This window comes from Sinocyclocheilus anshuiensis, unplaced genomic scaffold, assembly GCF_001515605.1.
Source record: "Sinocyclocheilus anshuiensis isolate Anshui unplaced genomic scaffold, SAMN03320099.WGS_v1.1 scaffold2270, whole genome shotgun sequence".
Lineage (NCBI taxonomy): Eukaryota > Metazoa > Chordata > Actinopteri > Cypriniformes > Cyprinidae > Sinocyclocheilus > Sinocyclocheilus anshuiensis.
Window position 1 is genome coordinate 554,881 of NW_015557055.1, and position 27,883 is coordinate 582,763.

Genomic DNA, 27,883 nt, shown 5'->3' on the forward strand with positions numbered 1-27,883 from the left:
GCAAGTTGAAGTGTTATTTCTTATAAGATGGGGGTTAAGTTCATCCATTTCATAAATAACCAAAATTGTTCTTGTATTACTAGGTTTAGATTTTAATTAAAAATGTAAAGAGAAATTGAAACCGATGAGTGCATTAAATGTGAGAGAGATATTTGCATATGTTCATATGAGTAGTTTAACACTCTTTGTACCTGCAAATGCATGATTTTAATTTGATTATTTTTGCCACTTGTGATAATGTGCATAAAAGGCAATCAACAAATGTGACTGTTGCATGATAACAGAGAACGAAATTACTAACACTGTTATGTTAGTAAGTGCAGTGATGGCCATATAGGACTTGGGTATCAACTAGTTCCAAACATTACTGTAATGATGATTGACAACTGCACTTTTTAAAGCTGCTTTGCAACATCTTTGTCTGAGATATGATCTAATGGTTCTCTGAAAAACATATTTATCTTTTTTTTTTTCACTGTTGCTCTGCAATTTTGAAAAACCTGTAGGATGGTAAAACCTGACTATCGAGTTTGAACAATACTTCTCACGAGGTGAAGACGTGTAATGCTCTAGTTCAGAATACAGAGGTGTTTTATTGGTGTTTTCTTTATATGGTTGTTTATGAGGAAGGTTAAAACATATTCAATATAATAAAAACTAGCTGTCATTTGTCATTGCTGCACACTCACACACGTCAATAATAAATTAAATTCATTTTACATAATTTATTAATCTAGGTTAATGTTAATTAAAAGTATGCTATTTATTATTAATTCACATTTGTTCATAGATTGTTCATTTCAAATGCATATTAGTATATACTGGAATTAATAGTAACTTATGTTAATGAATATTTTAATATTGCTGCTTGTTTATGATACTAAATGCTTTAACTGTTAACAAACTCTGTATAGAGTTGGTTCTTTTTTTCTTTTTTTGGCTCACTCGGTGTTTAAAGGTATTATTGTTGTAAATCTCTGGAAAACGTGCTAAACAAATAAACTGACTCGTCTTCATTCCATTAATTTCTATTTGTATGCTGGTGTATACAAGAAAAAAAAAATCTATTAAAATAACCAATACAGGTATGTCACATGAAAATTGTTGCGAAATTACTTCCGGCAGTTCCAGTAAAGGCAAGATAAAATTGTGAGAGCTGCAGATCATCATCACTGTATTCAGCTGCTGAAGAGAGAATCTCCCTGAGTTTTGCTTTGTGAACATTTTCATTTATGGTGTCTGTTACTAGTCTGCACAATAAACACAAAAATAAAAACTAACAAAATGTAATTGTTTCATGTTGTATATGTGTGTAGGTGCAAGAGGGGCTTTTCTGTGACAGTGAGGTTTCTGGTCTTGTGTGTCACTACTGCTGCTGATTAATGGTGAGTGTTTTATCATCTGTCACGTAAAATAACTAAATCATTTCATAATATTAAATCAAATGTTTATATTGTGTATTTAACAAGTGACAAATGGACAAAGCAGAGGTAGTTATTGTAAAATGTACATTTTCCTTTTTCCATCCTTTCCATTAAATATGTAGAAAAAATAAATGTAGTAGGAATAATTCATATGGTGAAAGAGCCTGTCATATAGCACTCAAGCATTCTGTAGGCAAATGTTGATGATTATGAGACTTTCAGAAATAGAAACATGATCTGGTCCATGAATAATTTGTTGATTTTGTCAGATGGTTTTGTGTAATTGGATAAAACCGGATGGAAAGTGACACAAACTAAAAGTGTTAGACAGGAATACAAATATTTTAATTTAATTAGAAGAGAAAAGAATTAAGAAACAGCTGGAATAAATCTGAATAGATTGCACATTTTTCATTTTAAAATTAGAATCTTTTTATATTAAAAACAAACAAACAAGCCCAGCCCAGATGAGAAAATGTAATGCAAAAGTAACGTAACACATTAGTTTCCATAAAAAGTAACTAACCTAATTTGTTGCTTTTTAGAGAGTAACACAATATTGAAATGCATTCCTTTTAAAAGTAACTTTCCCCAACACTGGTGGTGACAGTCAGTGTAAGTAGTTATTTTTTTTAATCTCGATCATCTGGTTGCAGCAATTACTGAAAAAAAAAAAAATCCACTTTAAGTGATTGATATATTCACTTTGACAACTTAATTAAGAAACCAAGCAGCATTTGCAGCTCCATGTCTGGAATCCAGTCTGGTGGTTTTCTGAAAGTCCTATAATGTATAAAAATGACAGTAAACCTGGCTATCCAGTTTGAAAAGTCACATTCAGTATTTCTCAATGATATTATTGCTGTCATTTTTCATTGCTGCACACTCACACATATGAAGTTTCATTTTATTATTGTTAATTCATCATACCTAATGTATTAACAAATGAACTTTTTGTTACAGTATTTAATATATTTACTGTTAATGTATTCAACTTTTTAAAATGTAATGTAGAAATTAAAAATAAGCTAAATTGATAAATGCTGTAAAAGTATTGTTTTTGTTGTTGTTGTTTATCTTTTACTTATTTGTAAAGGGTTCCCCAAAACTCTTGAAAGTAAGATTAGACTTTACTTTACATTGACACATCTACATCAAATTTGACTGCTTATTTAAGCCTTTTTATATTTACAATTTGTTTTATGTTTTTTCTTTCTTTCTATATTTTCATTATAGTTCCAGAGGAGACATTACTGTCAGGACACATTAATGTGCATCACACGGTTTTTTGACATGGGTTTTTGAATGATGAAATAAAATGTGCAGCGGATGAATGTAGAACATTTCTAAAGAATGTAATTCTGCACCTCTGGTAAACCTGAAAAGTTGCTTTTTTGCTTCAACAACATGATCAGCCGACGGGACGTGCCCGTGCACAACATGTTTTAAATGCATTTTGTGTGACACATTCTTGCTTCAGGGAAGTACCAACATTTGCCTGTTTAGCCTAATTTTATTCTATTCTGTCTTTGTAAATCAAGTTCCATTAACATTATTTGTCGCTTTTTCTCTTTTTATCCCCCTTTATTTTTTTTGTACCCAAATATTAGATACCCTTTAACTGACTTATTAACCTGCTATGTTATGATCTTGTTAGTTTGCACATCTCATAAACTCCATATTACTTGATCACCTGTGTGCCTCTAGTGGGTCTTAGGATGAACTGAAGCTTTTAATGTCATTGGTTAAACATTATGTACACACAGAATTCATTAACAGATTATTCAATTAATTAGCATGAATCTTTCCAGTCACCTTTAGCTCACTCACTGGAGGGTTAGTTTTACTGTTTTTGTAAAGCTGCTTTGGAAAAAGTTGCTCATCATCATTCCATCTACATTCACATCTATCTGTACAGAGTGAAGGAATTTCTAAAAGCAGATGCACACAAGGAATCAGTTCAAATAATTATCTTCATGTCACAAGAGAAAATTACTTAAGTTATTGTTTAGAGATTACTCTTGGTTCCAGTAATGATCCACCCACAGTTATTAAAGACACTGATGAGATCGTGAGAGCTGCAGATCATCATCATCATCACTGTATTCAGCTGCTGAAGAGAGAATCTCCCTGAGTTTGCTCTGCAGCAGCATTTGAGGTAAAGTTATTTATTCATTCATTTGCAAATGTGCATAAAATAAAATAATTAATATGAGACACATTTAATGTATATATATATATATATATACACACACACACACACACACACACACACACACACTACTTTATTTGATCCAAAATACAGCAAAAGCATTAATATCATCAGGTGTCTTTGATGAATAGAAAGTTCAGAAGAACACAATTTATCATTTATAAAAGTCTTTATCATCACTTTTTATCAATTTAAAGCATCCTTGCTAAATAAAAGTATTAATTTCTACCCCCCCCAAACAAACAAACAAACAAACAAACAAACAAACAAAAAAAAATATATGAAAAGCTTTTGAAGGGTATAGTGTATAATGTTACAAAAGCTTTTTATTTCAGATAAATGCTGATCTTTGGATCTTTCTATTCATAAAAGAATCCTGAAAAAAAAAAGCACTCTTGCACTGTTTTAAATATTATTAATAATAATAATAAATGTTTTTTGAGCAGCAAATCAGAATATTAGAATGATTTCTGAAGGATCATGTGACACTGAAGACTGGAGAAATTATGCTGAAAATTCAGCTTTGATCACAGAAATAAATTACAGTTTAAAATATATTCAAATAGAAAGCAGTTATTTTAAATAGTAAAAATATTTCACAATATTACTGCTTTTGCTGTATTTTGGATAAAAAAAATGCAGGCTTGGTGAGCAGAAGAGAATTCTTTAAAAAACCTTTGACTGGTTGTGTGTGTGTGTGTGTGTGTGTGTGTGTGTGTTTGCATATTTGTATGTATGTGTGTGCAGGTGCAGGAGTTGCCGTTGGTCACAATGAGGTTTCTGATCTCACTGTGTGTGTCTCTACTGCTGCTGATTAATGGTGAGAGTTTTATTTGTCATGTGCTTTACAATGATATTGTAAGTAGGGTTACATTCAATATTAATTCATTATGTTTATACTGTGTATTTAACAGGTGAAATGATCAATGGACAAACTTCAGGTACATATATCATATACTGTGTATATATATATATATATATATTACTTTATCTAATCTTTCCATCCTTAGCTTTATATAAAAAATTAAATAAATTTAATATGAATAATTTAGTGATATCGATATGAAAGGTTCTCACATTTTAGCAATCCAACACAATTTTTTTTTTCACTTTTAATTTAATTATTTTTATTGTATTGAAACAAAGTTTTATCAGATAAACCAAGCTAAATTTCTTTGGAATTTGTGACATTTATGAAATGCACAAATCCCCAACACTCACTACTTTCATGTTCAGTCCATTTCATGATGCATGCAGATTCAGCAGACCATCAGTGATTAACATTAGTTATAATCATAATAATAATCGTATCTATGTACTTTATCATCTACATTGCCGGGACAAAATAGGCTGTATTTTAAAAATTACTGGGAAAAAAAAATTCAATAAACTATTTTTTGACTGAAAAGTGTTTTAGGTAAATATTATTTAAATAAATATTTTCGTCACCTCAAGTTCTGCACAATTGACTGATTCAGTTGAAAAATGTAATCTGTCCAGATGCCACACATTTGTTTTTCAGTGCGTGTTGTGCTCATAAAATCAGCAACAACATTCCAACTCATCTTTTACAAATAAAATATATGTTGTGCAGATCATAGCACTGATACAGCTGTGCATCTGATTGTGAACGTGATGACACAATGGATTATTCAGCTACACAGAAAAAAAATAATCAGAAAAAAATAAAATAAATAAATAAATAACTTTCACTAATGCCGTCCTGTAATTAAAAATTAATATATAAGTTTGTATACATTATTGTGTCACAAACAGCTAATCAAGCATATACAGATCTGTAAATAGATATGGAGAGAATTTGTTCCATTTTGTGTAATGGAATCGTTTGTGAAGTATGTGACGGTTCAACTACATGACAAAACTTGTTTTTCCTGTGAGTCTAAAGGAATTTACTGTCGTTCACACATTGATAAGAAAAAGAGAGAAAAAGCAGTTCCTGTGTACTGTATGTTAATGTTAACCCTCCTGTTCTGCACAAGAAGAGTTGTTTTATCTAAAATCACAGTCTCCACAGAAACTTGATACATACGGTGTGGAAATGATCTTTAAACTTTGCCACCCTGTTTGACTGCTCTCTGCTACAACCTGGTTTTCAAAGCAGGAACAGCAAGCCCAACTAGAGAGAGTAGACATGACAGCTATAATTACAGTTTTAAGGGAATTACATTATTATTATTATTATGTTTAGCATACAGCAAGTGTTCCTAAATTTAAGGATTCCTTATTTTCACTTTATGGTATCAGTGCACTCTCAGAAAAAAGGTACAAAAGCTGTCACTGGGGCGGCCGGTACCTTTTCAAAAAAATACACCTTTGTATATTTGCATTTACCCCTTAAAATAAATATAAGTACCTTAAAGCTGCATATTAGTACCTAAAATGTACATTTCAGTACCTAAATGGTATACATTTGTACCTTTTGAAAAGGTTCTGCTGTAGTGACCGCTTTTGTACCTTTTTTTCTGTGAGTTTTTATGATTTATGATTTAAGCTTTATGAAGAAACAGAAGGTACATTGTGTGTAGGTCTTTTCCCTGACTTCTGTATAGTTCACTTAATTAGTTAATTTAATCATTCTACTACATGCTTAATCTGACTCCAGTTTCAAATTATTCTAAAGTTTAGAGTGAGATATTTATCTATCTAATTTTGTTTCTAATTTGGATATTTGAATATTGCAGTATTCCCTTATTCTTCATCTGTTTGTTCATTCATCTGAATGTCGCACAGAGTCTCATGCCGGCTGGTTGGAATCTCACGGACACAGACTCACCAGTCTGATTTTAGTCAGAGGTTGCTCATAACAAAAAGTGTAGTTTTATAGTCACATTCATACAACTTGCTAAGTCAGTGCTACGCAGAAATCAGAAGCTGTCAGATGATGTGGCACATTCCTCATTCATTCATGGCCTTCACTTTGAACTGCACACAGATTCGTGGCATCACCAGACTCCACTTAATCTACTAGTCATAATGATTTCAGAAGAATAGTATAAATCAAATATAACGTTTTGATTGTCAGGTAAAAATATGAGTGATGCATGCCTGACAGCAGAGAGACTCACAGCAGTGTGTGAGTGAGACCATTCTGAGTGGTCTTTTGGTGACCAGAGCCTGGTGAAAAAGGAAAGAGAGGGGTATGGTGAGCCATTTTAACATTTAATCTAAAAAAAAAAAAAAAAAAAGTATTTTCTATTTCTTACTACTAGATTTTTTAAAGGTACAAGTATCTATTGCACTAGGTGCTAGTACTTATTTGTTGGCTACTAGTGCTTATTCTATAAGTACTAGTACATTTATAAAAATATACTAGTTATTCATTGGATAATAGTACCTATTAAATATATAACTTATAGTAACTATTCTGTTGTTAGTAGTAACACGTTTAATTTTTTTTTTGCCTTCTATGTGGATCTGTCATCAAGATATCAACTATTCCTTTTTGACTGTATTTATTCCAGTTGTGACTAGTAACTTTTTAAAATATATACTAGTACTTATTTATTATATACTAGTACATATTCATTAAATACTTGTACCTATTAAATAGATAAATATATTTATATGTTTCCTTAGTTTATGTAAGAGATTGTTGCTTTATTATGTAGTATTTATAATTCAGATGCAAGCAACATAAGCACTACCACTACTCCTGTCATGCCAGAGACAACCACAACTGAAACCACAACCACAGAAACTACAATAGACTTTATGACCAATGTACTGTGTTACAATCAGGAGGATTATTGTTTTGCATGAGAAAATCAGGCCCATGTGTTTGTGAAATAATTTATAATAATAAAATAAGCTATATAGGCAATGATATTATATAGCTATATTAGAGTGATTCAACCATCGGCCAAGCCACAGGTAATCACAAAAATATATGGCCATATTATTTAATAACTTTTAATAGGTACTTAAGCAGTGAAATAATCAATGAACAAACTTTAAAAAACTTTTTTAGCTTTATTCTTCACTTCTTTTCCAGCCTTTGCTTTCCTTTAAAAATGCAAGAATAAAAGAAGTGTAATAGGAATAATTCAGTGAAAGATCCCTGTCTCTTGATATGAAACCTTGAAACTTGTTCATATTTTAGCAGTCCTACACGTCACTATTCACATCAGACCCCACTTTCAATTTCATCATTTTTTATTGTATTGAGACAAAATTTTGAAACCAAGCATACTGTGTGTATTTATGACATTTATGAAATGCACAAATCCCAAACAGTTTTGTGTTCAGTACATTTCATGATGCATGCAGATTCAGAAAGTATGTTTTGTTTTTGACAGAAAATGTGTTTTTAGATAACAGGACAAAAAATATCTTCACCTCAAAGTTACGGTTTAAGGCTGCACAACTGACTGATTAAAGGTTAAAATCACTATTTCTAAAATATAATCTACTCAGATTGAATGTGCCACACATTTGTTTTTCAGTCTGTGTGGGGCTCATAAAACCAGCTGCAATACACAGGGATAATTTACTGTACAGTTAGTTGGTAATTATGAAAACATAAAGCCCAATAACATCCAAATGTTCAGAAGTTCATTTTTGCATCAGAATCAGAATCAGAAGAGCTACATTACCAGGTATGTTTACACACACAATGAATTTGGCTTGACGACAGGAGCTTCCAGTGTAGAAGAAAGTATAGACATAGTGCAGACATACATAGTTAAGAACACAGTAGGGATGGAATATAACACTAATGTAAGAAAAAAAAATCAGAAATGAAATAATGTACTATACACAGAAATAGAAGTATAGATAAAAAATGTAATTGTTTAGATAAATGTACAGATATGTTATAAGTGTGCAGATATATTATTTACAAAGTGTGCAGTTTACAAGTGTACAAATGTTGGATTCTGTATAAATATGTCAGCTGTGATGGATGATGTATAATTATGAAAAGGTTTAATTGTTCAGGCTGAATATAGCCTGCGGGAAAAAACTGTTCTTGTTCTTAGCTGTTTTCCTCACTCTGGAGATGTAAAGATCTTGGAGACTGGGCAGAGGGGCACCAATAATCCTCTCAGCAGTCCTGACTGTCAGAACAGAACAAGAAAAACTCATCAGGCGATGTTTATATCTGAGACCTTACTTCTTATGATTCCAACTTTACATCTCACATCTGTGACTTTATGTAGTAACTGATCATTTATACACTATATATTAATATATGTTACAATTTAGATGAGAAGATGAATTGTAAGGTACATTGTTCTCATTGTGTTGTGTTACAAAACACTTTTGTTGCTCATTAGGAAGAATATAGTTAAGGTTTGGGACAGTTTTAGTGGTATGATTATATTTAAGGATGTGTTAAACTGTAAGATATGAGTCAACAGTGTACTTACAGAACTCATAAATTATTTACAGCTGTACATAAATGCATGTGTTTTTAAACATAAGCAGTGCATCATGTATCTGCACAATAAGTGCATTGTATCACATTACAAATTTACATTTTAGAAGACTGTAGTTGATGACAATTAATATAAAGCGGGTCCCAGTATTTTAACAGAACTTTTCCAAACTCCATGACAGTTGCTTTCAGCAGCATCAGCAGTGATCCCTGCTACAACTATGAGTCTCTGGATCGTCCCTGGAGAGCCAACAATGAAAGTGGAGGTTACGTTTGTGATGAACGATTCTCCTGGAATGGCTGGTACCGGCTTTTCTACTATGGAATGAACATCCAGATGTCAGAGACCTGTGTTAGTTCATACAGCTGTAATACATACTCTACTCTGTGGCTCAATGGTCCTCACCCTCAGATAGAGGATGGAGTGGTGACCAGAGAGGTCTGTGGTAATTATTATTATTCGGATGACTGCTGTTATTACAAGACAAACCCCATCAGAATGAAAGCATGTCCAGGAAATTACTATGTCTATGAACTTGTGAAACCACAAACCTGGTGTTCAGGATACTGCACAGGTAATGTGCTTTTTCTCCTATTTTTTGAATGAAGTCTTTCAAAAGTTTTAAAGTCACTTCAATCATGTCTTGAATGTCTTTCTTTTCAGATGTCAGCACCATTTCACGGCCGATTTCCACCATAAGTCCAGATATAATTACTGGATCCAGCATTACCTCGAGTAAGTTACATTTTAATTCATTCATGTAACCTCTCTCTCTCTCTCTATGTGTTTGTGTGTGTGTGTGTGTGTGTGTGTGTGTCAGAGGTGGAAAGTAACTAATTACAGATACTTTCGTTACAGTACTTGAGTACATTTTTCAATTTTTTGAAATTCTTGAATTCTTGAGTATAATTAAATTATGGTACTTTTACTTGATTTGAATAAAAATAAAAGCATTCAACTTCGTTACATTTATTTTTGATCAAAAGTACAAAAAAGACAAAAGTGCTGATGGAGAAACTGGGCGAGCTGCTGTTTGACGGGCACTGCGCTTCAGGTAATAACAGACAGGTCTGACTCGGGTGCAAAACCAATCAAAACTCATTCGTTCAAACCCGGGGCGTTCAAACCAGACAATCACTGATGTTAGCATTTTGAATCAGTATTGTTAACGTTTCAATATTTTAGTGAATGTAAATGAGCTATGCTCTGATTTTAAATTGTAATTTTGACAGCTGCTGATATGGGTCATTTCATTGATATTCCCAGAACACTCAGCAGTTTAATTAAATAGAAAACTCGGCTGATAGAAGGACACAGTTATAGGGGTATGTGCAACAGACTTCCGTATTCTGTTAACCGGTCTCATCGCTTCCGGTTCAAGCGTTTTGCATATGCTTCGTTAAATATGAAGCTGTTTTACTCAAGATGCCTTCAAAAGTGATACAAAGATGATCATAATCAATGTCCACCACATATGTGGATTGATATCTAAAAGATATTTATTTTTATTCTTTTCACTAACATTTAGATATAAAATGGAATAAAACGTCAACAATGAAAACAGCTAGCTAGTTTAACTAATTACCTTAAACATCCGTAGATATCGCCATTATTTAATACGGCTGTTAACACGTTCTCTGACAAGCAGAAGTGATGAGACCTGTTTTCCGGGTTTGGTCAGGTGACGTTTGACATATACCCTATTGCATGGACAGAGCAAGAACAAGTACAGTAGGTAAGGTAAAGTGTCTAAAGTGCATGCACTCAGTTCAGTTGAATGGTAAAGCTTGCCCTCTTTAACAGTGCAGTTAAACTAAATGTACAAAGTATGAAGCTGAAATAACCTCAACATGAACAACAACATTGAAATAAAAGCGCATGCATTTTTATGTGCATCTGACTGACAGATAAACTACGATTTATCTGTCAGTCAGTTGCAAGTAAAAGTGTACTTTGTTACTATAGTAACGGTGGACTCCAGGCACATTTTCGGTAGAAAGAAAAAAGCGCTTTTTATTTAACATGTTAACCTTTACCTAGGCTTGGGAATTCCAATTTTGGAATCGCATGCTTAAGAATCGGATACTTGTTATAAAATTCAAATTTTGATTCCTTTGTGTGCATTTTAATATGACTTCAAACCATTCAAGTCAAGAAGACTCACATGCTGTTTTCTCTGCTCACATCCAAGACGTGCGCACAGAAAGCCGCCTCTCATACTGCGTGATACTGAACTGAATCCTCTTCTATTGCCCTGTCCAAATACCCACACTTGCAGTCTTGGCCACTTGAGAGTGCGTGCACGCGACAGGAAGTAAGTGAGCAAGACTGTACCATCTCTTAAAAATGCCAAAGCGCAGTGCCCTTAACGCACACTAAATCCACACACTACTAACTCTCATGAGATCTCGCAAAAAGTCTCACGATTTATTTCCAGAATATGATGCATGAAGGGATACAGTAAGCCCTGAATGCCAAAGCCACTAGAAGGCAAGCCTGCAACCTTTAGCTAAAAAAGCATAACGGCTAATGCTAACACTTCCACTTTGGCGGTACATGAGAAAGGAGACCAGAGGCCGTTTGATTTTAATGGATGTCAATGGAGGAGAGGCTTCACTACGCTGAATAAACAGCTTTTTTAGAGGAAACAGCTTATCATTTAATGAATCGACAGCCTATCAGCTAATCTCCAACATGTTTTACACTAAGCAATAATTAGTATAAGTATAACTAATAATAGTATAAATAAGAATATTGATAAGTCACTGAATTTTTGCGACAGGTGGGTTTCAGCTTACGGCATTTCCCGTTCATTCCTATGGTATCCGTAAACGGCAATTGAGTGTCGCACAACTCTGACTGAAATTCAATAACGTCAAGTCTGTAATGTGACTGGTTATTAAAGGGGTCATATGATGCGATTTCAATGTTTCCTTTCTCTTTGGAGTGTTACGAGCTCTTGGTGCATAAAGAAGATCTGTAAAGTTGCAAAGACTAAAGTCTCAAATCCAAAGAGATATTCTTTATAAAAGTTAAGAGTCAACCACGCCTATACCTAAAACGGCTCGTTCTAACACGCCCCCACATGTCTATGTCACGATGTGGGAAGATTTGTATAATGCCGCCCAAACGTTCACGCAAAGAAAGAAGGTGTAACTTTTATTCTCGCCGTTGCCGCCGTGGCCATGTCGTGGAGACGCTGTGTGTTTTGTTTGGCCTTCCAAAAGTGGACACAACTAGAAATCAGTGGTTCAACACTGTTCCGGAACAGTTCAACGCAAATATTCAAATGTGTGCAGCGCATTTTGCGGAGGATGAGGACTGTTTCCTGTGAGAGTAGCCTACAATGCCGGTGTCTGTTTTTTAAAGAATTTGCCACTGGTGATTCAAACACGAGTTTTGAGCAGTGCACAGTAGCGCTTGTTGTTTGTCGTTTCTCCGATCACAGATGCAGACATGGTTTTATGTTTACGCAGCTCGATAAGCAGCGCAATACGCAACGCAACACATAAAAAGACAGTATAAGTCATTATAATCAGTAATTATGTCCCCACTGGATGCAACAAATGCCTCGTTTATAATGGGTTTTACTGGTTTTGTCTTGTCGCGCCGGGAGACGGCATCACAGTATGGTAAGGGGCGTAACATTTCCGTTGAGGTATTCGGCCAATCACAACGCACTGGATAGCTGGCCAATCAGAGCACACCTCGCTTTTCAGACCAATCACACGGCATCACAGTATGGTAAGGGGCGTAACATTTCAGTCACACGCTTGAGGTATTCGACCAATCACAACGCACTGGATAGCTGGCCAATCAGCGTACACCTCACTTTTCAGAACGATGAGCTTTGTAAAAATCGACACGCTTCAGATAGGCGGGGCATAGAGGAGCAACATTAATGTATATTATATGGAAAATAATGTGTTTTTTAAACCTTAAACCGCATACACACATTGCATTACACCAAATACACAAAATAATGTTATTTTTAGCAACGTCATATGACCCCTTTAAGGCACATGTGATCCAAGATCATCTCCCTATAGTAAGACAATCTATGTCGAATACCGCTCCTGCGAGGCTTAGTGTATCCCATCATGCATCATGTTTTGGAAATAAATCATGAGACTTTTTGCTGAGATCTCGTGAGAGGTCACGGAAACCTTTCCAATATAAGTTAAATATTAATAATTATATATTACATATGATTTGGTAGTAAAACAAAGTGTTGCACGTTTTATTGGTGCAAAGGTGAGTATAATTATTTTGTAATATTATAATTATTTTTTATAATAATTATTAATATTGGCAAATGCTTTTTATCAATTAATTAGAAGCATCACTAATTAAATTTAATCTGTTATAGGGACTACTGAACAGACATTTAGAAGTTGATTTTAAAATGCAAAGTATTGAAAATAAAAATAAAGCTCTGAAAAAACACTTGCATTTTTACAACGCTATAAGTGTGTCCCATCATATAATGAAAAGTTCTAAACACACTTGTGGTCTTCATGCTCACTTGAACACTTGGGCCAAATACAGGAAATACGTCATATAAGTAGTCAAGTGCAAAGACCGCAAGTGTGGGTATTTGGACAAGGCACATGTCTTTTTGGATTTGGGAAAGAAAGCGCATGTGTAACAGTATATTGGATCCGAGCAGCCTAATATTCCTTCTGCCATCTCTATAATAACATTAGTCAAACAAAAGACAGAAAATTCACTCGCTGTTCTTGACTGAATAACTTTTGTAACTATATTTGAAATGTATATTTTATTACAGTTTCTGCGCCTGCATACATGAAAATCTTAAAACACTGTTTATTTCAGTCGTTAATTAATTAATTTGTTTTTATTTGTGTGATTGCTAATTTGTTTATATGTTCTTTTTAATTACTGAGTGTTTTCTTGTATTTAATAATGCTTGAAATTTAGATTAGTTAGACTAGTTGTTTTTTGCTATGTTATTTTAAATCAGGCAAAAGTTCCTTGTGTAATTGCTCTTCAGCCTGTTGATTTTCGTTCAGTATTCAGCTACAATGAAATGTTTCGCAATAAGACTTAGAATAAATGTGGATGATATATGTTTTTTTAATCATTAGTATTATTTTTATTTATTTGAATCGAAAGTAGGAATTATTAAGAATCTGAATCAATAAGCAGAATCGGAATCGGAATCATTACAATTCAAACGATGCCCAACCTTACACATACCACACATTATTTTTTACTGGCAATTTAAATGGTCAATTACATGACAATTTATGAGATTAATATCATGTTTTGCTCCAAAATTACTATATAACATCAGTCATGCTTGAGATAACTTTATTCTGTGTTCCGTGTTGCTTCTTATCACAGAATGAGACAGAAAAAATATTATTTTATAAAATTCTATACTGTAAATTAGCATTGCATTATAAATATTAATCATTCTCATGAAAATACCCGAAATGGTTTAAATACAGATAAACACAGATAAATCATTACAACAGTGTGTTTATTGTCTTAATATTTCATCAGTAAAAACGTCTGCATGTTATTCAGCTGTAGTGATAGCTGATGCATTTGTCCATATAAGGGATTTCCTGGAAAGTTATAAGTTTAATACATCTATGTCTAAGTTTCACTTGTGAAACAAACATTACAAGAGAGTGTTTAATGCTCCATGATGTTCGCATTCTATCGCAAAAATAGAAAAATAAAACCAAAGTACTTTGTAACGCAGTAACTTGAGTAGTTTTTCAGCAAAATACTTATTTACTCTTACGTGAGTTATATTATTTTTCAGTACTTTTAATTGTACTTAAGTAAATTATTCCTTAAGTAGCAATACTTTTACTTAAGTACAATTTTTCAGTACTCTCTCCACCACTGATGTATGTATGTATGTACAGTATATTGGCAATGACATTTAAATCTCATGTTTGTTAATGTGTTTGATTAGTTCAGATTTGCTAATTTAAATATAACTGGTCTGTTTTGGTCTCTCACTAACACAGATTATGACCCGTGCAATAACTACAACATACTTGACAACCACTGGAGAAGCACACTCAATTTTGAGTTTTGGAATGGCTATGCAAATGAACTTGATGACACTCGTGTAGAATGGGATGGCTGGTATCGACTCTTCATTGATGGATCAAATGCTCAGATGCCTGAGTGGTGTATGTCTTACATGTCATGTGGAGGTTTTAGTGCTCTGTATCTTGGTGGCTCTCATCCTCAACTAGAAGATGGAGTTGTTACTCGTCAAATTTACGGCTCTGGCCATGATATGTGCAGTCGCTACAGATCTCAACCAATCCAAGTTAAAGCTTGTCCTGGAAATTATTATGTCTACAAATTTACCAGACCAGCTCTTTCAATCCCAGCTCCTGTGTATTGTGCAGGTATGTTCATTTATCTTTTTATTTGACGTTTATCACAAATTGTATTGGTTTGTATTCATATTATTATCTTGAATAGATTTAATATGCAGTATGTAATGCTCGCTTTCTACTTTTTAATAACAGTATTGTTAACCACTCCAAGTGTTAACCCCTGCTACAACTACACCAGTCTGGATGAGCCTTGGAGAGCCACTGGCAACTATAATAACGATTACTACTATGGCATGTGTGATTATAATGTGGAGTGGAATGGCTGGTACAGGCTGTTCTACAATGGTCAAAATGCCCAGATGGCAGAATCATGTGTTAATTATGGCATGTGTGGCACTTTTAACCCACTGTTACTCACCGGCCCTCATCCACAGCTGGAAGATGGAGTGGTCACCCGTCGGGTCTGTTCCACAGTGAATGGCTGCTGTACTTACACATCCCACCCTATAAGAGTCAAAGCCTGTCCTGGAAATTACTATGTTTATGAGTTTGTCAAACCATTTGTTTGTGGAGCTTACTGTGTAGGTGAGTATTTACTCATATGTAATTAAATCATTTACTTTTCTGGGTTATGATTAAACATATTTGATACTGATATATATATATATATATATATATATATATATATGTATATACAGTTTTTTCCCCACTGTATATATTTATATATTTCTTCTACCAGAAGCCTCAAGCCAGTCCATCCAATTAGTTTCTACAACAGAGAGAATTCCACCGATAGTGTCCATTACTTCACCAATCACAACCACTGGTAAAGTATTGTCTTGTTTTCTTTTAAAGCCTCAAGAATATTTTTTACTCATTTATTTTCATTACACAGTCTCTTAAAATGTTTCAGTCTTTCTGTCCCATTACAAAAGAGTGTAGCAAAATCATAGTTAAAGTAGTAAAAATCAGTATGCAAGACAAATGAGAAGGAAAGGACTACAGGTGCCTAAACACTCACTCTTTATTTGACAGATTTTGTTGCTTCTCTAACTCTATTTATTTAATGGACAGTGTAACAGATGAATCAAATTGATCATAATGAAGAACTCAACTGAAGTGCATTTTTATTAATAGTAAAAACTATACCATCACTGTTTTTTAGACCTCTGTAGACTCCTTTTATAACCTCAAACTGATCCCAGACCCCACCAATCAGAGGCAGGAAATGACTTAAAATGGCAGGAAATGACTTAAAATGACAGGAAATGCACGTGTGCACACAGATAAAAGATAAGAGTCAGAGTGAAAATTGATAGGATTTATTTATTTATACAATTTGAGAGTGTATGATGTAAGATAATTGGGCACAAAGAAGATACAATTTAGACCACCAAAAACAAACCAATAATTTGTGAGATTAAGATTATAAAAGTACAAAAGTCAAGCTATTCAGTTGCAAAAGGACTCATGTTAGCCATTTGTTTCAGCAAAATAAAAGTAGATGTTCGAACTCAAGACAAACTGTTTTCAGCATTGAATAAATTTAAACACAAGCGTAACAGAGTGTAACAATTAAGTGAAGACTGTTCTGAAGATTTCATAGCACTACTTATTCTGTACAAAAAACAGTATAACATTCATTCAGTCCAAAACGTTTACTTTTCTAATATTTCTTAACAACAGCTCCCCCTGTTGACCCCTGCTACAACTACAATGTCCTGGATGATCTATGGAGATCCACCAACAATCAACATTCCTCTCAAATAATGTGTGACTCTTGGGTCAGCTGGAACGGCTGGTACCGTCTCTTCATTCAGGGTCAGAGCGTTCAGATGCCAGACACATGTGTTGATGAGTTGAGTTGTGGCACTCATGCTCCACTGTGGCTGAACGGAGGACATCCAACAGTTGAGGATGGAGTGGTCACTCGAGATGTCTGCGGTCACTGGAGCAATAACTGCTGCTATTTCCAATCCAATCCCATTAAAGTCAAAGCCTGTCCAGGAGGGTATTATGTCTATGAGTTTGTGAGCCCAAGTGCCTGCTATTTGGCATACTGTGCAGGTAAATATATTGACATGTGCTCTCTGTTTATTTAAGAAATTACTATTTTGTGTAATATTCTTTTTTTTTTATTGTCTGCTTGTCATGTCAGAGACAACCACAACCGAAACTACAGCCAAAACCACAACCACAGCCAAAATCACAAGGACTGGTAATATAATGTGTTTTATAACAATCTGGAGGATTATTATTTTACATGAGCAAATCAGACCCATGTTATGTGTTCGTGACACATGTAAAGAGTTTATCACATTAAATAGTGTTAAATCTTTTGTTTTAGAACTAGTTCCTTTCCAGATCACCATATGTACTCAATGCAGGATCTGCAGTTGCTAGCTGAAATTATTTGTCCAAGAATCTTTTACTAATTTGAGAACAAGAAGGCACTCTCTGTGTGTGTGTGTGTGAAGTCCTGGTATTTATTATGTTATTGGGACCAAATGTCCCTACAAGAGAAGTAATAGCAGTCATTTGACCCTGTGGGGTAATTTTATATAAATTTTTTTGGTTCCCATGAGGAAAATCATCCAGAAAGTTTAGTTTGAGGGGTAGGTTTATGGGTAGGTTTACTGTAAGGGGATAGAAAAGTACTGTACAGTATAAAAACCATTATGTCTATGGAATGTCCCCATAAAACATGGAAACTCAGAATGTGTGTATTTAATAACACAGGCTCTAAGTACACAAATATCTTAAAATTTACCTAATGTAGTATTTATTGTGTCCAAATGTTGATTTTGCGTATTGCAAGATATAAAATAATTCAGGTGGGAAAAGAAAGCAATGTCAAATCTCAGAAGAAACATAAACAGAAAAGAACAGGCTTCTCTCATTAACACATGTAACCGGAAGTATTTATACTTTCACTAATTTGGTCCGCTACTCCACACATACCCTGTTAATTAAGAATGGACGTGCTTACAATCTGATGAACTAGAACTGATGCAGACTAATAAATGTTGCTGATGAAGACTGAAATCGTTGTGGTTTGGAGCAAGGGTTAGGTGGGTAATGTGAAAATAATGGGAGTGTGCTACATTTCCATTTTCCCCCAGAGATTTACACTGGAAAATTGTGGAGTGCTTTTGAGCTCATGAAGGCACAGACACCCAAAGCCCTGCACCAAATTTTCATATACAGCTCTGGAAAATATTAAGAGACCACTGCAAAATTATCAGTTTCTCTTGTTTTATTTTACTATTTGTATGTTTGAGTGAAATGAACATTTTTGTTTTATTCTATAAATTACTGACAACATTTCTTCCAAATCTCAAATAAACATATTGCCGTTTAGAGTAGGGACGGTAAGATTCACAGATTTGCATCGGTGCATCTGCATAAAAGTTAACGATGCGCTTCATTGATTTAAAAAGTGTGCATCAGATACAAGCTGGCATTTGTATCGCGATGCATCGTTTCTAACATATTTGCATGGGTAAAAACCGATATATTTATATATAGTTATTAGTAGATGCGCTATACTTTTATTATTTAGAAAGTGACCAGTAATTTGTGACCAATATGGGCCTACAAGTTTGCATTTGTATCGCAATGCATTTTTGCATAGGTAAAAAACAATTTATTTCTTAGTAGATGTGCTATACTTTTATTATTTATAAAGTGACCAATAATTTGTGACCAATATTTTATAAGTAGATTGATTTTTCCTCTCTAAACTGTTTCTCAAGCGCATTCTCTCATCACCACTGCTGCTACGTGAATATGACGAATCAACACCATGGAGACCGAGGCGTGTCCTGACAGTCACATAGAATATAGATTAACATGGCAGAAGTAGACAAAAGGGTCTGGCTGCAGCTTGTCGCTTGCACTCTCAGACGTGCATTCTCAGACTTGCACTCTCAGACACTTGCGCTTCCGCTAGCGACGTCATAGAGCTGCATCTTCCACCAAATAACTACAATCAACCAAAGAAATAAAAGCGAACTATATGATATTGAATTTCATAGCATCATATTTTTTTCATTGCATCGTATTGCATTGAATCGAATCGAAATCGGATCACACTGCATCGTAATAGGGGTGAATAAAATTGCATCGCATCGGTAGCTGCTTCATATGTATTTTTAATGTATGGTATCGTTAGCTATGCATCGAGATGTGTATTGCACCGGCCTCAGTTATGGAGATGCAAACATAGTTTAAAGAATTTATTTGCAGACAATGACAACTAGTCAAAATCCAAAAGATGCAGTGTTTTCAGGCCTCAGATACTGCAAACAAAACAAGTTCATATTCATTTTTAATCAACACATCACTAATGTTTTAACTTAGGAAGTGTTCAGCGTTTACCTTATATATTTGGTGGAATAACCCTGATTTTCAATCACAGCTTTCATGCATCTTGGCATTGATGACTTGTGACCATCCATCTTTCTCTTGATCACACTCCAGAGGTTTTCAATGGGGTTCAGGTCTGGAGATTGGGCTGGCCATAACAGGGTCTTGATCTGGTGGTCCTCCATCCACACTTTGATTGACCTGGCTGTGTGGTATGGAGCATTGTCCTGCTGGAAAAACCAATCCTCAGAGTTGGGGAACATTGTCAGAACAGAAGGAAGCAAGTTTTCTTACAGGACAATTTTGTACGTAGCTTGATTCATGCTCCTTTCACAAAGACAAATGTGCCCAATTCCACCAAATTTCACAGTGGGTGTGAGACACTGTGGCTTGTAGTCCAGTCCTTATGGACTTTTGCATACCTCAGCCTGGCTCTTCTTTGTTTCTCATTGATGAAGGGCCCTTTCCCCTTGGAGCCTGTTTCGAACCATCCTCGCCGTGCACTTCACCCCAGCTGCCGTTTGCCTTTCTTTTGTAGGTCACTTGATGTTGTCCTACGGCTGTTGAGTAACATTCAAATGAGTTGAAGGTAATCCCAGTCAGTGGAGAGTCGTTTTCGCCCTCTGCCGGTCTGTAGCTTTGTTGTCCCCAATATCTTCAGCTTGACCTTGTTCTTATGAACCGCTGTCTTTGACATTAAGAATGGAAGCAACCTGATGCTGACTGTATCCCTCTGCCAGTAAAGCCAGAACTGAACCCTTCTTTTCTTCATGCAAACTTTACTTTTCAACTCTTTTGGCATGGTCAATAGTTAAAATTTGATTCCAGTTACTTTTGACGTACTACTAGCACTGTTTTTGCCATCCAGCTGGTCCTATTTTACTAGAGTATAGTGATGACCACAGCAGTGTTATTTTTTTTATTTTATTTTTTGTACTTTTCCTCGCTAAATAAGATTTGGTTGAGGTGATCACCTTCATTAAGCAGAATGAGTTGTGCCCATGTGTTGGAATTCAACAGACAGTGGAATGGAATGGCTGATGCTGATTTATGAAAGATTTGGAGTTGTCTCTTAATTTATTTCCAGAGCTGTAGATACATTTCCTAGAAAATGAACTGAGATCTTGGTGGCAAATCTTTTTTAAATTAGTTGTTGTAAGTGCAGTCAGTTTATATAATCCCTCCCTAGTGTACTATCCCAGTATCTTATCTGGTCATAAAGACACAGGTTTTTGCCACATAAATAGTGAGTATGTATCATCGCTGGATTGTCCTTTTTTATGTCATTATTCTCTCAGAATCTACAACTTCCAGCTCTGATCCCTGCTATGATTATAACACTCTTGATGAATACTGGAGAGACATACGACAAAACGCGTATCAGTACTCTGGACAGGATGACACCCTTGTTGAATGGAGTGGCTGGTATCGGCTGTATTTGAATGGAGAAAGTGCCCAGATGTCTGAGTGGTGTGTGAGTAATACAGGATGTGGTGGTGAAACTGGACTTTATCTTGGCGGTTCTCATCCAAGAGTTGAGGATGGAGTGGTGACCCGTGAAGTTGTTGCAAGTCATATAAGGTCTAACCAGTGTGACAACTACAGATCCACATCCATCAAAGTAAAAGCCTGTCCAGGAGATTATTACGTCTATAAACTTGTCAGGCCAGATGTGATGACCAGCAGGCCTTCATATTGTGCAGGTGCATCTTGTTTTCTCTGGATTTTTTTTTTTATATCAGAATCCAGAATAAAATCCTCTTTTTATTAGATAATTTAACATATATCTTATTGAATTGGTTAATGAAATTAATTGTTTTTACCAGTTAGAATAAGGTTTTTAGTTGCATCAGAGCTGGGATGTAGTACTCTAAATTTCTTCCATGTTCATACAGTATTTTAACACTACATTTACAAACTCCATGACAGTTACTTTCCAAAGCATCAGCGGTGATCCCTGCTACAACTATGAGTCTCTGGATCGTCCCTGGAGAGCCACTAATGAAAGTGGAGGGTGGATTTGTGAAGAATCTTTCTCCTGGAATGGCTGGTACCGGCTTTTCAACTATGGAATGAATATTCAGATGGCAGAGACCTGTGTTAATTCATACAGCTGCAATACAGACTATAATCTGTGGCTCAATGGTCCTCACCCTCAGATAGAGGATGGAGTGGTGACTAGAGAGGTCTGTGCAGGGTTTTATTGGGGTAGCTGCTGTCATTACAAGACAGACCCCATCAGAGTGAAAGCGTGTCCAGGCAATTACTATGTCTATGAACTTGTGAATCCACAACTCGGGTGTTCAGGATACTGCACAGGTACTGTGCTTTTTTCCCCACAAGTCTTTTAAACATTTTAGAATGATTTCAGTAATGACAGTACACATGGTTTAACTTTCTCATAATAATTTCTATGAATTACTGGTTTGACCTCACAAAGTTTTGATCTCATAATTTCTCAATAACACAGACTATGACCCGTGCAATAACTACAACATACTTGACAACTACTGGAGAAGCACATTCAATTACTGGTCTATGTATGGATACATCTCTGATCAAGATGACACTCGTGTAGAATGGGATGGCTTTACTTTTCAACTCTTTTGGCATGGTCAATAGTTAAAATTTGATTCCAGTTACTTTTGACGTACTACTAGCACTGTTTTTGCCATCCAGCTGGTCCTATTTTACTAGAGTATAGTGATGACCACAGCAGTGTTATTTTTTTTATTTTATTTTTTGTACTTTTCCTCGCTAAATAAGATTTGGTTGAGGTGATCACCTTCATTAAGCAGAATGAGTTGTGCCCATGTGTTGGAATTCAACAGACAGTGGAATGGAATGGCTGATGCTGATTTATGAAAGATTTGGAGTTGTCTCTTAATTTATTTCCAGAGCTGTAGATACATTTCCTAGAAAATGAACTGAGATCTTGGTGGCAAATCTTTTTTAAATTAGTTGTTGTAAGTGCAGTCAGTTTATATAATCCCTCCCTAGTGTACTATCCCAGTATCTTATCTGGTCATAAAGACACAGGTTTTTGCCACATAAATAGTGAGTATGTATCATCGCTGGATTGTCCTTTTTTATGTCATTATTCTCTCAGAATCTACAACTTCCAGCTCTGATCCCTGCTATGATTATAACACTCTTGATGAATACTGGAGAGACATACGACAAAACGCGTATCAGTACTCTGGACAGGATGACACCCTTGTTGAATGGAGTGGCTGGTATCGGCTGTATTTGAATGGAGAAAGTGCTCAGATGTCTGAGTGGTGTGTGAGTTATGTGGGATGTGGTGGTGAAACTGGACTGTATCTCGCCGGTTCTCATCCAACACTTGAGGATGGAGTGGTAGCCCGTGAAGTTTTGGGAAGTTCTCTATGGTCTAACCAGTTTGACAACTACACATCCACATCCATCCAAGTCAAAGCCTGTCCAGGAGATTATTACATCTATAAACTCGTCAAGCCAGATCTGTCGATTAACAGGCCTTCATATTGTGCAGGTGAAATTTTAACTCTTTTTCTCTCCAAAATTTTGTGATTGTTTTTATGCCATTATCAAGAGTAAAGGGTCTGATTATTAGATAATACATCAATGAAATTAAACATTGTTTAACCATTTAGAATCAGTGGTGTGCACCTCATTAACCATTCTGTAGGCTACTTTGTAATTCTCCCCACACTCTCATAGCACTTCACTAACTGTAGCTCTCATGTTATTTATAACACAGTTTACATTTCACAACTCTAGATGAACCAATAACAGCACCTTTCTACTTTAAGTGACTTAAATTTCTACTTTGTCTTGCCATGTTATTTATATTAAAATGATAATACAGAATTAATAAATTACTGCATTCATAATGGGTATCTCTTCATAATTTACCTGTCCTCCAGCTAAAAATGAACCAATACATTTTTTTTTGTTTAAATATTCGGAGGTTTGTGTGTTAGTCTAAATACCAGCTTACATTACTTTAGCAAAAATAATGAAGGCTTTATGAAATTGCACTGCCTTTACACTATTATATATTGTATGATATTATATCATGTACTCAGTGCTAGTACATGTGTCAATGTGAGTAGTTATGGTGTTCTGTTCAATTCTGCAGGCTGCATCCAGGTATAATTGACAGCACACCACTGGTTAAAAATGCTCAAATTGCTGTAATTGGCTGATTGAAAATCATGAAATAAACAATCATTGTGTTTTACAATGTAATATTCTAAATTGCATTCGATGTACAGTAAATACAGTATTTTAATAGCACTCTTAAAAAACTCTATGACAGTTGCTTTCAGCAGCATCAGCAGTGATCCCTGCTACAACTATGAGTCTCTGGATTGTCCCTGGAGAGCCAACAATGAAAGCGGAGATTACATTTGTGATGAAGGTTTCTCCTGGAATGGCTGGTACCGGCTTTTCTACTATGGAATGAACATCCAGATGCCAGAGACCTGTGTTAGTTCATACAGCTGTAACACAAACATCAATCTGTGGCTCAATGGTCCTCACCCTCAGATAGAGGATGGAGTGGTGATCAGAGAGGTCTGTGGCAATTATTTTTGGGATGAGTGCTGTTATTACAAGACAAACCCCATCAGAGTGAAAGCGTGTCCAGGAAATTACTATGTCTATGAACTTGTGAATCCACAATTCTGGTGTTCAGGATACTGCACAGGTATAGTGCTTTTCCCACTTTTAAAAAAGTCTTACACAATTTTAAGATGATTTCAGTCATGTCTTCATTTCCTTTTTTTTAAGACGTCAACAACATTTCACAGGTGGTTTCCAATGTAAGTTCAGATGTAATGTGCTTTTTCTCTTCACTCTTTTTTAATTAAGTCTTTCAAAGGTTTTAAAATCACTTCAGTCATGTTTCGAATGTCCTCCTTTTTTAGATGTCAGCACCATTTCATGGCCAATATCCACTGTAAGTCCAGATATAATTACTGGATCCAGCATGACCTCGAGTAAGTTACATTTGAATTAATCCATTTAACCTCTTTCTCTATGTGTGTGTATATGATCAAACAAACATGAGATTTTCAATGTCATTGCCAATACACACACACACACGTATGTATGTATATTGGCAATGACATTTAAATTTCATGTTTGTTAATGTGTTTGATTAGTTCAGATTTGCACTTGTGAATTTGCTCATTGAAATATAACTGCTCTGTTTTGGTCTGTCACTCACACAGATTATGACCCGTGCAATAACTACAACATACTAGACAACCACTGGAGAAGCACACTCAATTACGGGTATTGGAATGGCTATGCAAATCGACTTGATGACACTTGTGTAGAATGGGATGGCTGGTATCGGCTCTTCATTGATGGATCAAGTGCTCAGATGCCTGACTGGTGTGCATCATTTATGTCATGTGGAGGTTTTAATGGTCTGTGGCTTGGTGGCTCTCATCCTCGTGTAGAAGATGGAGTTGTTACTCGTGAAATTTACGGCTCTCGCTATGATCAGTGCAGTCGCTACAGATCTGAACCAATCCAAGTTAAATCTTGTCCTGGAAATTATTATGTCTACAAATTTACCAGACCAACTCTTTCAATCCCAGCTCCTGTATATTGTGCAGGCATGTTCATTTATCTTTTTATTTGACATGTTTATCACAAATTGCATTGGTTTGTACTTATATTATTATCTTGAATAGATTTAATATGCAGTATGTAATGCTCTCTTTCTACTTTTTAATAACAGTATTGTTAACCACTCCAAGTGTGGACCCCTGCTACAACTACACCAGTCTGGATGAGCCTTGGAGAGCCACTGATTACTCTATGTATACCAACAATTACTACCATGACGTGTGATAATGGGGAGTGGAATGGCTGGTACAGGCTGTTCTACAATGGTCAAAATACTCAGATGCCAGAATTATGTGTCAATCAAGGCATGTGTGGCACTGAATCCCCACTGTCACTCAGTGGCCCTCATCCACAGCTGGAAGATGGAGTTGTCACCCGTCAGGTCTGTCTCCCATGGGGTGACTGCTGTGCTTACACATCCCACCCTATAAGAGTCAAAGCCTGTCCCGGAAATTACTATGTTTACGAGTTTGTCAAGCCAATGGTTTGTGGAGCTTACTGTGTAGGTGAGTATTTATTCATATGTAATTAAATAATTTACTTTTTTGGGTTATGGTTAAAAATGTTTGATACTGAAATAAAAAATATTTTTTTCTTAATACCAGAAGCCTCAAGCCCTACAACAACAGAGCGAATTCCACCCACAGAATCCATTACTCCACCAATCACAACCACTGGTAAAGTACTGTCTTTTTTTTAAAACCTCAAGAATATATTTTTACTCATTTATTTTCATTACACATAGTCTCTTAAAATGTTTCAGTATTTTTGTCCCATTACAAAAGAGTGTAGCAAAATCATAGTTAAAGTAGTAAAAATCAGTATGCAAGACAAATGAGAAGGAAAGGACAACAAGTGCCTAAACACTCATTCTTTATTTGACTGATTTTGTTGCTTCTCTAACTATTTATTTAAAAGACAGTGTAACAAATGGCTAATCATAATGAAGAACTTAACTGAAGTGCATTTTTATTAATAGCAATAACCATACCATTACTGTTTCTCAGACCTCTGTAGACTCCTTTTATAACCTCAAACTGATCCCAGACCGAAAACATCAGAGGCAGGAAATGACTTAAAATGACAGGAAATGCATGTGTGCACACAGATAAAAGATAAGAGTCAGAGTGAAAATTGATAGCATTCATTTTTTATAAAATTGTACCGTGTATAATAACACGTATAAGATAATTTGGCACAAAGAAGATACAATATATTCAGTGGTTTAAGTGCAGACCACCAAACACAAACCAATCATTTTAAGTAAGAGCCAAATTGCGTTTTCAATCAGTTCTTCTCAAAGTCAAGTTATTCAATTGCAAAAGGACTCATGGTAGCCATTTGTTTCAGCAAAATAAAAGTAGATGTTCAAACTCAAGACAAACTGTTTTCAACTTTTAATAACTTTAAACACAAGTGCAACAGAGGCTGCATTTACACTGGCACAAAAAAAAAATCTGATTTTTTTGCTCACATCTGACAGATCGGAATTTGTTGCACGTGTAAACACAAAAATTTGTGTAAACAATTTTTTTCGCATCTGTTCTGAGCCACTTTTGAAGGCCTCATTCATATGTGGAAATAAATCTGATATGAATCGGATGCGTGCATTTGCGCCTGCCGTGTATGTGGACAGATTGGATATTCCCCTGTTAATTTGAGTTGGATGTCAAATGTTTTTGAAACATCTCGCAGTACAGATATATCTTTTACAAATGAAACATCTCTAGTTGACTAGCAGAGCATTCATTTTGTTCATTTGTGTTAAATAAGAGGCAATCTGGCGCTGAAATGTGTTGCTTTGCTGAGTGCTCATTGCCGCTGTTATGAGTGACGGCGGCTCGTGCACAGACGAGTGCTTCAATCTATTGCTAACCAGGGCCGTAGCCAGGGTTTTAAAATTACCGAGTTACTTTACTGAAGGCTACCAGGAAAACTACGTAATTAAGTTTAATAAATTCACAATATGTGCCCATTCATTATGAATCATATGCCTAATATTTGCTTCATTAATATTGTTTTTTGTCCCCTCACATTGACAGTTGTGAATCACATTACATGAATCACGTCAATTCAAAATGGAGAAAGTAGATAAGTTTATTAGTTTGCATTCCTGATTATTTTTGCCAGGCGTTTAACATTTCTATCATAAAACAGCTGTCAGATATGAAATGTTTGGCTACTTACATCTTATCCCGCAATTTATAGCCACTAACTGGAGCGTCACTTTGAAATTTGCGCTATGCAGCTTCTGTCAACATAAAGCTACTTTGATTTGATTGGTCATCTCAAATATTTTTTGACATTGACGAGTGGTGACTGGTCAGTGACAGACGGCTGAGGCAGCTCAAATGAGGATGTTTAAAGGGGTCATATGATGCTGCTAAAAAGAACATTATTTGGTGTATTTGGTGTAATGAAATGTGTTTATGCGGTTTAAAGTTAAAAAAACACATTATTTTCCACATACTGTACATTATTGTTTCTCCTCTATGCCCCGCCTTTTTGAAACGCGTCGATTTTTAC

At 35.3% G+C, this 27,883-nt stretch overlaps 1 protein-coding gene across 1 annotated transcript in view; it reads left to right on the forward strand.

Moving 5' to 3' along the window:
• The first annotated feature begins 9,206 nt into the window (after nucleotides 1-9,206).
• Nucleotides 9,207-27,883, forward strand: part of LOC107676418 (uncharacterized) — a 24,044-nt gene continuing 5,367 nt past the window's right edge. Inside the window, 15 exon segments of the mRNA XM_016470955.1 lie at nucleotides 9,207-9,606; nucleotides 9,696-9,767; nucleotides 15,041-15,433; nucleotides 15,557-15,949; nucleotides 16,098-16,190; nucleotides 17,051-17,431; nucleotides 21,031-21,353; nucleotides 21,628-22,051; nucleotides 22,842-23,246; nucleotides 24,036-24,425; nucleotides 24,646-24,717; nucleotides 24,952-25,344; nucleotides 25,470-25,590; nucleotides 25,592-25,863; nucleotides 25,963-26,034. Coding sequence (XP_016326441.1) covers nucleotides 9,207-9,606; nucleotides 9,696-9,767; nucleotides 15,041-15,433; nucleotides 15,557-15,949; nucleotides 16,098-16,190; nucleotides 17,051-17,431; nucleotides 21,031-21,353; nucleotides 21,628-22,051; nucleotides 22,842-23,246; nucleotides 24,036-24,425; nucleotides 24,646-24,717; nucleotides 24,952-25,344; nucleotides 25,470-25,590; nucleotides 25,592-25,863; nucleotides 25,963-26,034 — 4,204 coding nt within the window.